Source organism: Oncorhynchus tshawytscha, linkage group LG10, assembly GCF_018296145.1.
Source record: "Oncorhynchus tshawytscha isolate Ot180627B linkage group LG10, Otsh_v2.0, whole genome shotgun sequence".
Lineage (NCBI taxonomy): Eukaryota > Metazoa > Chordata > Actinopteri > Salmoniformes > Salmonidae > Oncorhynchus > Oncorhynchus tshawytscha.
The window spans coordinates 72,191,605-72,204,595 of NC_056438.1; the positions used below are offsets into that span (position 1 = coordinate 72,191,605).

A 12,991-nucleotide genomic window follows, 5' to 3' on the forward strand; every position below is an offset into this window, starting at 1 on the left:
TAAACATATTGAACGGTTTGAGATGCGCGTATCTTCTGTATCCTATTTTACCAGAGCTACATTCACGTTTCAATTTTGAAGTAAGACATTTGGTCTAAACCTTTTTGGAAATTAGGCTAAAGTGCAAAATCACATAAATATGGCCTTATAGTAGACTGTATTCACCCACTAAAAAAATATGCATTCTGATCATTCAGAATTTAGATATTCTATCTAAAACATCACCCTTAGAAACATTCGAGGCAACCGTGCGACTGTAGTTGAGCTGGAGGAAGGGTGTGTGAGAGCGGAGGGGCTGAGGGCGGTGTGTATGACAATACCCCACCGCATCGGTGGCACATTTCAAGGCGCGCATCATCTCGAGGTCCAACCTCTTCCAAACGCAGTAATGATTGGGAAACTGACCACCGACAATTTCCCTTTATATCAGAACCTTTAAATGGACTGATGGCAGCCTTGGCAGGATGATATAAAAAACGGGTTACCACGCAAGGTGACCCTTTAACTGACGGCATATATGGATTGGACCTCATCGCCAGGACAGACCTGGGGCGCGTCTGAAAGGTAAAACACATTGTTCTAGAATGCGGGCTTGAATGATTGAATAGTGGAATGATTGAATAGTCTAATATTATTGTTGGCTGGGTTTTGGAATAAAGGTTTAATTTTCGAGGTGGTGGTTTCACAATTGCAGTGATTATTGAGGGTGAAATCGAAAATATTTACTGGAATTGTGTTCTACACAATAATTGATGCGTCTGCTTTACATATAATTAAGGCCTTGCCCTTAACACATACTCAGCCTAATTATTAGGTGTTGACAGCTGATTTGCGCCATGTCCTCAAAATTCACAAACCGAACATTTCTGGCCTATATATTGGCATCCTCATAATATGCACATACCTATTGATATTGTCTTTTGTATAAATAAGAACACCATGTCATAAACTCCGGCGTCCTCTAACTATAGCCTATGTCAATTAGGTCATTAATTACATCTTATGGTTTATTTGGTTAGCTAAAGAGGATTGGGCGGTTTCCATACATTTACTTATCAATACATGGTTTGCTGTTGTACAGATGGCTATACCAATAGGGCGGTTAGAACGGCCTGCTAGTCACGTGACAACCCGATGTGCGCAATGTGTCACATTTCCATACTACAGCATCCTTTTTATAGTTTCTGCCCATTTGGAACTGAGGTTCTTGATGATAGGCAGCCCAATAAATTCACAAGACGAGAGAGACACACTCAGTGGCAACCGCTGAGCCAGTTAGGCCCGTATGTTGTCTTCAAGGAGGTGTGGAAGAAACAGTGGCATGGCTCCTGTGATGTACCGTAGCTTAATTGTCCTGTTATTTAGAGCACATGCACACTGCCCTGAACATCACAGTTGTTCCTCATTTGGCGAGTCATGGGAGAATCAAAGTGGGCGGTTTGATTATTTAAAATTCATTTAGAATTTGTAACCCCTATGCTAACAGTAATTTGGGTCTGAGCAGGGCCGGCACCAAGCATAAGCACTCACGTAGTCACTTAGGGCCCCCCTCCTAATAGTAGAATATACAAGGTTCAATTTCGAAATTTGGTTGTGCATGGATGTTTTTTCTCTTGTTATGTCAATCACTGATTAGCCATGTCAACTGAACATTTTTAGATTGGTAAATTAGTTTAGCCAGCTAGCTAAACTTGTATTAATCTTAGTTTAGCCAGCTAGCTAAACTTATATTAATCTTAGTTTAGCCAGCTAGCTAAACTTGTATTAATCTTAGTTTAGCCAGCTATCTAAACATGTATTAATCTTAGTTTAGCCAGCTAGCTAAACTTGTCTAATCTTAGTTTAGCCAGCTAGCTAAACTTGTATTAATCTTAGTTTAGCCAGCTAGCTAAACTAAGATTAATACATGTTTAGATAGCTGGCTAAACTAAGATTAATACAAGTTTAGCTAGCTGGCTAAACTAAGATTAATACATGTTTAGATAGCTGGCTAAACTAAGATTAATACAAGTTAGCCAGCTATCTAAACTTGTATTAATCATGGACAAATACCGACCAGGCACGAATGGCATGTGCCCAGGGACCGTGACCTCCAGGGGGCCCCCGTTGATTTAGGTAGTCACTCTCACTCAGATATCATTAACATGGCATAAGTCTTGGCAAAATTGGTAGAATTGCAGGAAATTAGCTGTAAAACTGCAAAAAATGTCTCTGCCCGATGCAAAATTAGTATAATTGCATGAAATGTGTTATAAAATTGCTAAACTTCTCTCCACCCCATGGCATAATATGTAGAATTGCAGAAGGTTTGCTTTAAAACTGCAATTTGTTCTCTACTCCCCATGGCATAATGTGTAGAATTGCAGAAGGTTTGCTTTAAAACTGCAATATGTTCTCTACTCCCCATGGCAAAACGTGTAGAATTGCAGAAAGTTTGCTTGAAAACTGCAATATGTTCTCTACTCCCCATGGCATAATGTGTAGAATTGCAGAAAGTTTGCTTGAAAACTGCAATATGTTCTCTACTCCCCATGGCATAATGTGTAGAATTGCAGAAAGTTTGCTTGAAAACTGCAATATGTTCTCTACTCCCCATGGCATAATGTGTAGAATTGCAGAAGGTTTGCTTGAAAACTGCAATATGTTCTCTACTCCCCATGGCATAATGTGTAGAATTGCAGAAAGTTTGCTTGAAAACTGCAATATGTTCTCTACTCCCCATGGCATAATGTGTAGAATTGCAGAAGGTTTGCTTGAAAACTGCAATATGTTCTCTCCACCCCATGGCATAATGTGTAGAATTGCAGAAGGTTTGCTTGAAAACTGCAATATGTTCTCTACTCCCCATGGCATAATGTGTAGAATTGCAGAAGGTTTGCTTTAAAACTGCAATATGTTCTCTACTCCCCATGGCAAAACGTGTAGAATTGCAGAAAGTTTGAAAACTGCAATATGTTTGCTACTCCCCATGGCATAATGTGTAAAAAAACTGCAATATGTTCTCTACTCCCCATGGCATAATGTGTAGAATTGCAGAAAGTTTGCTTGAAAACTGCAATATGTTCTCTACTCCCCATGGCATAATGTGTAGAATTGCAGAAAGTTTGCTTGAAAACTGCAATATGTTCTCTACTCCCCATGGCATAATGTGTAGAATTGCAGAAAGTTTGCTTGAAAACTGCAATATGTTCTCTACTCCCCATGGCATAATGTGTAGAATTGCAGAAAGTTTGCTTGAAAACTGCAATATGTTCTCTACTCCCCATGGCATAATGTGTAGAATTGCAGAAGGTTTGCTTGAAAACTGCAATATGTTCTCTACTCCCCATGGCATAATGTGTGCAGAAGGTTTGCTTTAAAACTGCAATATGTTCTCTACTCCCCATGGCAAAATGTGTAGAATTGCAGAAAGTTTGCTTGAAAACTGCAATATGTTCTCTACTCCCCATGGCATAATGTGTAGAATTGCAGAAAGTTTGCTTGAAAACTGCAATATGTTCTCTACTCCCCATGGCATAATGTGTAGAATTGCAGAAGGTTTGCTTGAAAACTGCAATATGTTCTCTACTCCCCATGGCATAATGTGTAGAATTGCAGAAAGTTTGCTTGAAAACTGCAATATGTTCTCTACTCCCCATGGCATAATGTGTAGAATTGCAGAAGGTTTGCTTGAAAACTGCAATATGTTCTCTCCACCCCATGGCATAATGTGTAGAATTGCAGAAGGTTTGCTTGAAAACTGCAATATGTTCTCTACTCCCCATGGCATAATGTGTAGAATTGCAGAAAGTTTGCTTGAAAACTGCAATATGTTCTCTACTCCCCATGGCATAATGTGTAGAATTGCAGAAAGTTTGCTTGAAAACTGCAATATGTTCTCTACTCCCCATGGCATAATGTGTAGAATTGCAGGAAATTCACTTTAAAACAAAAACATTTCCCTCCACCGTCAACTAAAATAATTTACCCTCAAGGTGTAGGGGCCCCCAAACAAATCTTGCTTAGGGCCCCTGAAATGCTAGGGCTGGTCCTGGGTCTGAAAAGGGCCAGACTGTTTTGTTTATGTCCCACCAGTAGGGCCAGTGGACTACCATCTCACCAGTCTGCAATCAGCAGCTCAGCTGTCCAAACACAACAAGGTTATTTTCTGAACCAGCAACTGATGGAGGCCTATGTAATCGTAGAACTGTGGCATGTGTGGCAGTTATTTCTACTTTAGTCAACTTGATATTGTACTGCCTGTTAGGTAAGTCAACAATGCAATGTTACGGTATTATTTGCAGAAATACTAGTCTACTGCTACAAAGATGGTTTTGTAGACTCACCCTCCTCCGTGAGGGTGAGTCCCTCTTGGCTTTAGGTAATAAGGAAGGCTATCCCTCATTTAGAAGTTAGCAGCTTTATCAGAAACCCAGTGGGGGTTCTGTGTGTGTGTGTGTGTGTGTGTGTGTGTGTGTGTGTGTGTGTGTGTGTGTGTGTGTGTGTGTGTGTGTGTGTGTGTGTGTGTGTGTGTGTGTGTGTGTGTGTGTGTGTGTGTGTGTGTGTGTGTGTGCAGGGGTGGTCTGGCCGTCTGGCATTTTGGGCAAATGGCAGATGGGCTGGTCCATTTTTAGCACAGTGGGTCTGTCAAACTTTTTTTTTGTGCATTGTTATAGTTTTCTGCTCCCGTGTAGCACAGTGTTCTGAGGCACTGCATCTCGGTGCTAGAGGTGTCACTACAGACCCTGGTTCGATTCCAGGCTGTGTCACAACTGGCTGTGATTGGGATTCCCATAGGGAGGCGCACAATTGGCCCAGCGTCTTCTGGGTTTGGCCGGGGTAGGCAATCATTGTAAATAAGAACGTGTTCTTAACTGACTTGCCTGGTTAAATAAAGGTTCAATAAAGGGGGTGTAACACTGAAAAGCAGCAGCTGTGTGATGTTAGTTTTGGGGGAGTAGCTGGATGTAGCAGAGAGTTGTGAAATCTCATGATTGGGTTCAACTCTAACCCCATGTGGCTGCCGCCCTGACCTCTATCTTCCTTTACCCTTCCTCACCCTGAATATCTCCCCCTCTCCCATAGAGGTGTTAATGGGGTACTGCTAAAATAAACAGGGACCTTTTGTGCCTGTGGCTATTCCTATGTTTCATTTGAGAATGTATCAGGTACAGTGTGATGCCCAAAATGGTCCCGCTATATCTGTAAGGCAATATTGACCACAGAGAGACTCAAATATCTTTCTGTGTGTGTGTGTGTGTGTGTGTGTGTGTGTGTGTGTGTGTGTGTGTGTGTGTGTGTGTGTGTGTGTGTGTGTGTGTGTGTGTGTGTGTGTGTACATACTTACCGTGTCCCTCTTTGGGTTTTAGGGACAGTGCTGTGAAAGAGGAGTCCTCAGCCAGGAGCACAGGTCACATGACAGGTAAGGCCATTTTATTTGGACTTCCTAATAGTCCAAAAGCTTTGACTTCCTGATTGTCCAAAAGCTTTGACTCCATTGCAGGGTAAAGTAGTGAGTAAGTGATGCACACTTCATATAACAAAACAAAGCAAATGGAGCTTTACATCTGAGGGTTTGTAACTTCCTCACTCGCACCACCGTCACCAAATTGCTCACCGGCTACTTCATGGAATATAAAATGGCAGGGCAGTGTTGGGAGGAAATATAATATGACATTTCAAATGTCTTTATTCTTTTGGAACTTCTGTTAGTGTAATGTTTACTCTTCATTTTTATTGTATATTTCACTTTTGTTTATTATCTACTTCACTTGCTTTGACAATGTTAACATATGTTTCCCATGCCACTAAAGCCCTTGAATTGAATTGAATTGACATACTGAGATGGTTCAGAATTCATTCAGGGCCATCACACTGCACTGTAATAACACTTTATGTCACTATGTAATTATTAACGTAATTACCATGAAATTAAAAAAAGTTTACAAGATTCGTATGTTCTCTCCCTTCAGATGTATGTAGTGATGAAACTGACAACTCACCTTCTCTCCAACCTCACACTCTGAGAGAGTTTGAACAGGTGAGCTCTCCTCTCTAATTTAATGATCCAATCTTTGTAGCCTCATTATATTAACTCATTGTCGCCATCGTGTGGGTTCATAATGTACTGTAATGAAGCAGACTGAAGACCAGTCTGTGAGGGATGATAAAGCCCGGATGTTACAGTAAATGATTCAGTCTGGATGTTACAGTAAATGATTCAGTCTGGATGTTACAGTGAATGATTCAGTCTGGATGTTACAGTAAATTATTCAGTCTGGATGTTACAGTAAATGATTTAGTCTGGATGTTACAGTAAATGATTAAGCCTGGATGTTACAGTAAATTATTCAGCCTGGATGTTACAGTAAATTATTCAGTCTGGATGTTACAGTAAATGATTCAGTCTGGATGTTACAGTAAATGATTCAGTCTGGATGTTACAGTAAATTATTCAGTCTGGATGTTACAGTAAACTATTCCGTCTGGATGTTACAGTAAATGATTCAGTCTGGATGTTACAGTGAATGATTCAGTCTGGATGTTACAGTAAATTATTCAGTCTGGATGTTACAGTAAATTATTCAGTCTGGATGTTACAGTAAATTATTCAGCCTGGATGTTACAGTAAATGATTCAGTCTGAATGTTACAGTAAATGATTCAGTCTGGATGTTAGAGTAAATGATTCAGCCTGGATGTTACAATAAATGATTCAGTCTGGATGTTAGAGTAAATTATTCAGTCTGGATGTTACAGTAAATTATTCAGTCTGGATGTTACAGTAAATTATTCAGTCTGGATGTTACAGTAAATTATTCAGCCTGAATATTATAGTAAAGGATTCAGTCTGGATGTTACAGTAAATTATTCAGTCTGGATGTTACAGTAAATGATTCAGTCTGGATGTTACAGCAAATGATACAGCTTGGACATTATTTGAAATGATTCAGTCTGGATGTTACAGTAAAGGATTCAGCCTGGACGTTAGAGTAAATTATGATTCAGTCTGCTAAAATAACATTCTATACAACAGAAATCTGGATCAAACCTGTAAACCTCCAAATCAACTCTGGACAGTTTCACTGCTTGTTTTCATTGTTCCCCTCTAATCCGGGACTGATTTAGACCTGAGACACCAGGTGGGTGTAATTAATTATCAGGTAGAACAGATCTTGTAGGGTAAGGGTTGAATTCCCATGACCTATAACTAAGAAGACCCTGTGCACTTCCTAACCATGTGACCAGAGAAAACTCTGAGCCCTAGTGACCAGGAACAACTCTGAACCCTAGTGACCAGGAACGACTCTGAACCCTAGTGACCAGGAACAACTCTGAACCCTAGTGACGAGGAACAACTCTGAACCCTAGTGACCAGGAACAACTCTGAACCCTAGTGACCAGGAACAACTCTGAACCCTAGTGACCAGGAACAACTCTCAACCCTAGTGACCAGGAACAACTCTCAACCCTAGTGACCAGGAACAACTCTGAACCCTAGTGACCAGGAACAACTCTCAACCCTAGTGACCAGGAACAACTCTGAACCCTAGTGACCAGGAACAACTCTGAACCCTAGTGACCAGGAACAACTCTCAACCCTAGTGACCAGGAACAACTCTGAACCCTAGTGACGAGGAACAACTCTGAACCCTAGTGACCAGGAACAACTCTCAACCCTAGTGACCAGGAACAACTCTCAACCCTAGTGACCAGGAACAACTCTGAACCCTAGTGACGAGGAACAACTCTGAATCCTAATGATCAGGTTGGCCATTCAGATCATGTGGATGTGGCATGTGGAATATTGGAAAGTCTTTGTTTAGCAGATTCCTGTCTAAAGCACCTGCTCCAGGGAAACAGTCTTATAATCTCTCTCAAAGTCACAAAGTGGACGATTTCTGGGCCCTGAATTCATGCCAAACACAAACACACATATACATATATACTGTATATTTCAAAAATAAACCTTTTTGTTTGACTCCACACCATGTGATATGAACACCTGTTTTTCTACAACATATACTTCTTTCTTTCTTTCTTTCCATTCTCCATCTCTTTAGCGTTGCCTCCTATTCTAAACCCCACCACTCTGTCACTCACTTAATTCACACATCAACCCTCCTCTCCTCCTCTCTTCCTCCCCAACTCTCTCATTCTCTAATCATTCTCAGCACCCTCAAAAACACTTTAGAAATATTCCATGGTTCAAACATATTCCAGATCAGAATAGCTTACTAATGGAAGTCATTCACAAGCCATTAAGCTTATTAAATGTAGATGTTCCTCCTTTCTGTTTTGGTGGCTTTGCTGCTCTGGTAAAATGGGATGTGTAGCCAGCTTCTCACCGAAGCAGAGGTTCCACTCTGAAAGAGGGACGTGACCCAAAGCAACCCTCTCTTTCATGGGTGCCGGCGCTAGCTTCTCCAGAAGTTCCACCTCCACACATACATACCGTACATACACAAGCACGCAGTGTACACGTAAGTATGCTTGCACACACACACACACACACACACACAAACGAACACACACACACACACATACACACACACACACATACACACACACATACACACACACACACACCTTTTCTTATCAGAGGACATGTGAGAGGAAGTGATTGTGTGTGAGGGTGAGGGCATGCCCTGGTGGCTGTTGTGCCACCCGCCACGTGTGTTGTTGTTTTTAAACGGGCAGCCGTGATGATGTCATCCTGGTGCTACGTGGCTGTTAAATAAGCTTGGTGCCCGTGTCTCTGTGGTGCATTATTTAGGAAGTGTTTTGTAACTCTAGATATTAATGGACACAGTCACTGAATCTGCGGAGGGATGAGGTCCACTAATGATGATGTCATAGCTGCCCAGTCAGTTTGTCTGGGAGTCAGTCTGTAGCAAAACATCCAGCTAGTCAGTCTGTATAGGCATACCCCCAAAATACGTGCAATGTCATTGACACCCCCACCACCACATAAATTCAATTGCATTATATTGAGACGGTGTTAGTATGTGACAAGGTTCGTAATGTTATTACAGGTGTATGTCCACAGAACAGATGTACAGTGCATTCGGAAAATATTCAGATCCCTTCACTTTTTCCACCTTTTGTTACTACATTTTTTCTCTACTCAATCTACACACAATTCCCCATAATGACAAAGCGAAAACAGGCTTTCAGAACTTATTACAAATATATTAAATAAAAACATGGACATAAGTTTTCAGACCCTTTTCTATAAGACTCAGGTGCATTCTGTTTCCCTAGGTTATCCTTGAGATGTTTCTACAACTCGATTGGAGTCCACCTGTGTTAAATTCAATTGATTGGACATGATGTGGAAAGGCACACACCTGTCTATATAAGGTTCCACTGTTGACAGTGCATGTCAGAGCAAAAACCAAGCCATGAGATCGATGGAATTGTCCGTAGAACTCCAAGACAGGATTGTGTCGATGCACAGATCTGGGGAAGTGGAACAAAACATTACTGCTGAATTGAAGGTCCCCAAGAACACAGTGGCCTCCATCATTCTCAAATGGAAGAAGTTTAGACTGATGTGAAGGTTCACCTTCCAATAGAACAACAACCCTAAGCACACAGCCAAGACAACACAGGAGTGGCTTCGGGACAAGTCTTTGAATGTCCTTGAGTGGCCCAGCCAGACCCCGGACTTGAACCCGATCGAACATCTCTGGAGAGACCTGAAAATAGCTGTGCAGCAATATTTCAGTCTTACATTTTTTTATACATTTGCAAAAATGTATAAAAACCTCTTTTTGCTTTCTCATTATGGGGTATTGTGGGTAGATTGATGAGGGGAAAAAACAATTTAATCCATTTAGATAGAGAAAATCATGATGAAAGTGGAGATATTTTTAGACCTGTACAGTACATGCCTTCTGTAAGACCCTATGATATGTGAACCATACATGATACAGACAACATGTATGTCTAGACTCTGAAATTTTCAAAAATGTTCACATTAATTTATTCCACATAAAAAAGTACCCTTTTGGTTTGTGACACAAATGTAAAAAGCATGTCAAACATCCTTCCTACAATGAAGTTTCTATGTGAGAATTGCCAGAACAATCTTAGATACCAGAATAGTCTTTAAAGTATGTACGCTTTTCTGTGCTAAGCTACATATAATAATTGATTGTGCTTGCAAGGTAGAGGACATCACCATATTACTGCCACCTATCTGGTGTCTTCAGGCAGGGTTTTATCAAACACAGGATAGGTGTGGGTTTTCGTTCGTCCCTTGTACTTAATCGTACGGCACCCCTGGAGCAAATTAGGATTATGTGTCTTGCTCAAGGACACATCAAGAGATTTTTCACCTTGGGTATTCGAACCAGCAGCCTTTCAGTTACTGGCTTAACACTCTAACCACTAGGCTACCTGCCGCGGTTAACCACTTAGGGGTGGTTTTCAGGGCATACACAGTACATCCCTATAACATACCTGTTCTCTCCCCTCTCCACCCCCATTCTCTGCCTCGGAGGGACAGTCACTGTGAGATTGGCTCCCTATAAATAGCCTCACTGGCACAGAGCCATGCCTCCTATTACAGTCTCTGTCTCTACCTCTCAGATGATTCATTACGCCCATTCGTCGAATTGAAATCTGTGGGTAACACAGACCATTGCGTATCATACTGTCCGTTGATCTCAATTGCAGATCTGAGCAAAAGGCTCATTTGAATAGATTTTAATTTAGGATGCAGCCCTTATATACAAAGTACCTGTGCACCGACAGACAGACTGAGGAATAGACAGAGTACTGTATTATGTTTATGTTGGCTGACACATTACAGAATAAGCACCTACTGTCTGTTGTCAGAGTTCAGAGTTTCAGCTGGTTGTTCACGTGTGCTTTTAACACAGAGTAAGGAGAGGGGACAGAGAGAGGATATGTACGACCATTCAGACCTCCCCGACCCTAGCACCTCTTTGTATTTACCTCTTACAATTCAATTCAAGGGCTTTATTGTCATGGGAAACATATTTTAACATTGCCAAATCAAGTGAAGTAGATAATAAAGAAAAGTGAAATAAACAATAAAAAGTAAACATTGTACTCACAGAAGTTCCAAAAGAATAAAAACGTCTCAAATGTCATATTATGGGGGGGGCTGGAGCGGAAGCTGTGGAATGGTATCAAATACATAAAAAACATGGCTTCCATTCCGTTCACTCCATTCCAGCCATTATTATTAGTCGTCCTCCCCTCAGCAGCCTCCACTGGATCTTCTTACATGTCAAGTGTGTGCTTACCCATGGAGCTTCTCTCTCCCCCCCCTCTCCATGCTGCCTGAGATTCCAGGCATGTCTGTTTCAGTAAAATAAGCTCCTGTGTTCGGCCTCCTTGGCTCCAGAACACACCATGGAGCCAGCATGGCCACAGCTCTGACCACCCGGGCTGCACCGCTAAACGGCCCAACACACTCCTCCTGTGTGTGTGGGTGTTTTAGTGTTAGTGTGTGTGTGTGAAGATTCTCCATGGCTTCCTAGAGCTTAGGAAGTCACTTTTATTGTTTTCATCTTTTAGTTGTTTTTGCGTTGTGACACCGAGGACCGATATATTATGTCCACCGGGAGGAGGACATAACATGTCTAAAGGTTACCGGACTTTCTGATCTATATCATGGACATGTCAAACGGCTACCGTATTTTTTAACGGTTACCGTATTTTCCCAATAACACGGCCATGTCAAATGGTTACCGTATTCTCTGACTTATAAGGGACATGTCTGCGGGTTGCCGTTGGTTTTAAAGTGACATGTCTAACGGTTACCGTACTCTGTCGCAGCATCTCAATGACCTGAAGAAGGAGAACTTCAGCCTCAAGCTCCGCATCTACTTCCTGGAGGAGAGGATCCTGCAGAAGTACGAGGACACCAGTGATCATGTCTACCGCACGGTGAGTGTGTGTGTGTGTGTGTGTGTGTGTGTGTGTGTGTGTGTGTGTGTGTGTGTGTGTGTGTGTGTGTGTGTGTGTGTGTGTGTGTGTGTGTGTGTGCTGCATGCATGTCAAATGTTGGGAAAGAAGAGGTGGATGAAGTGATGGAAGATGAAGGGTTTTGTCCATTATGTTAAAAGCAGCGGTAGGGTCAATCCTTTCCGTGTTCCAGTCAGTTCAGGCATTGAACAGAGCCGTAGATGTTCAACTCACTAAGCACATGCCATGCAGTCAGGTTAGTCTGTTGTCATCTATGTTAACTACCAGGTTACAGAGGGTACTTTCTAGTAGTAATAGTTGTGTTATTGTTTAAGAATCAATTCAACTGACTGAGGAATTGAAATGGAATTGAGCCCAACTCTTGGTGAAGGGAGGATGAGATGAGCTGATACAATGTTCTGTGTGTGTCCCTCTGAGGAGATGGTACACATTCTTTCTCTATGATGTCATTGTCCTACAGTGGTCCCTGCTACAGGTTCATGGCTAGAAGGGATCCAGCTTTTGTCAAATTAACATCAGATTTGACTTTTCATAGCAGGTTAGGAGAACTTATGCAGCAGGTTAGGATAATTAACGTAGCAGGTTAGGAGTATTGGGTTAAGGTTTGGAAAAGGATCAGGGTTAGCTAAAATGCACAAAAAAAGGACATTCATTTGACAAAAGCTTTATCTTCTAGCTATGATCCTGCTACAGGGAGCCATATAATGGGCATTTTAGACACTATCTACTCTGCTGGGGTTCCTCTGGTGTGGTTCCTCTGCTGGGGTTCCTCTGGTGTGGTTGTGTGTTCTGTCTGGTGTCTATGGGTAGAATGTAGCGCTCGTTTGACAACTTAAATGTACAAAGAGAGATATCATTAATAAAATGCATGTCAATCTCTCCTGGCTCAAAGTAGAGGAGAGATTTACTTTATCACTACTTGTATTTGTGAGAAGAATTGACATGTTGAATGCACCGAATGTCTGTTTAAACTACTAGCACACAGCTCAGACACCCATGCATACCCCACAAGACATGCCACCAGAGGTCTCTTCACAGTCCCCAAGTCC

At 41.7% G+C, this 12,991-nt stretch overlaps 1 protein-coding gene across 1 annotated transcript in view; it reads left to right on the plus strand.

The window, feature by feature from the left end:
• Positions 1 to 385: 385 nt before the first annotated feature.
• The window catches only part of LOC112259651 (myomegalin), a 113,561-nt gene continuing 100,955 nt past the window's right edge, over positions 386 to 12,991 (plus strand). Inside the window, exons 1-4 of the mRNA XM_042329008.1 lie at positions 386 to 564; positions 5,349 to 5,401; positions 5,952 to 6,019; positions 11,793 to 11,903. Coding sequence (XP_042184942.1) covers positions 518 to 564; positions 5,349 to 5,401; positions 5,952 to 6,019; positions 11,793 to 11,903 — 279 coding nt within the window. The 5' untranslated portion in view covers positions 386 to 517. The remainder of the gene's footprint in view (positions 565 to 5,348; positions 5,402 to 5,951; positions 6,020 to 11,792; positions 11,904 to 12,991) is intronic.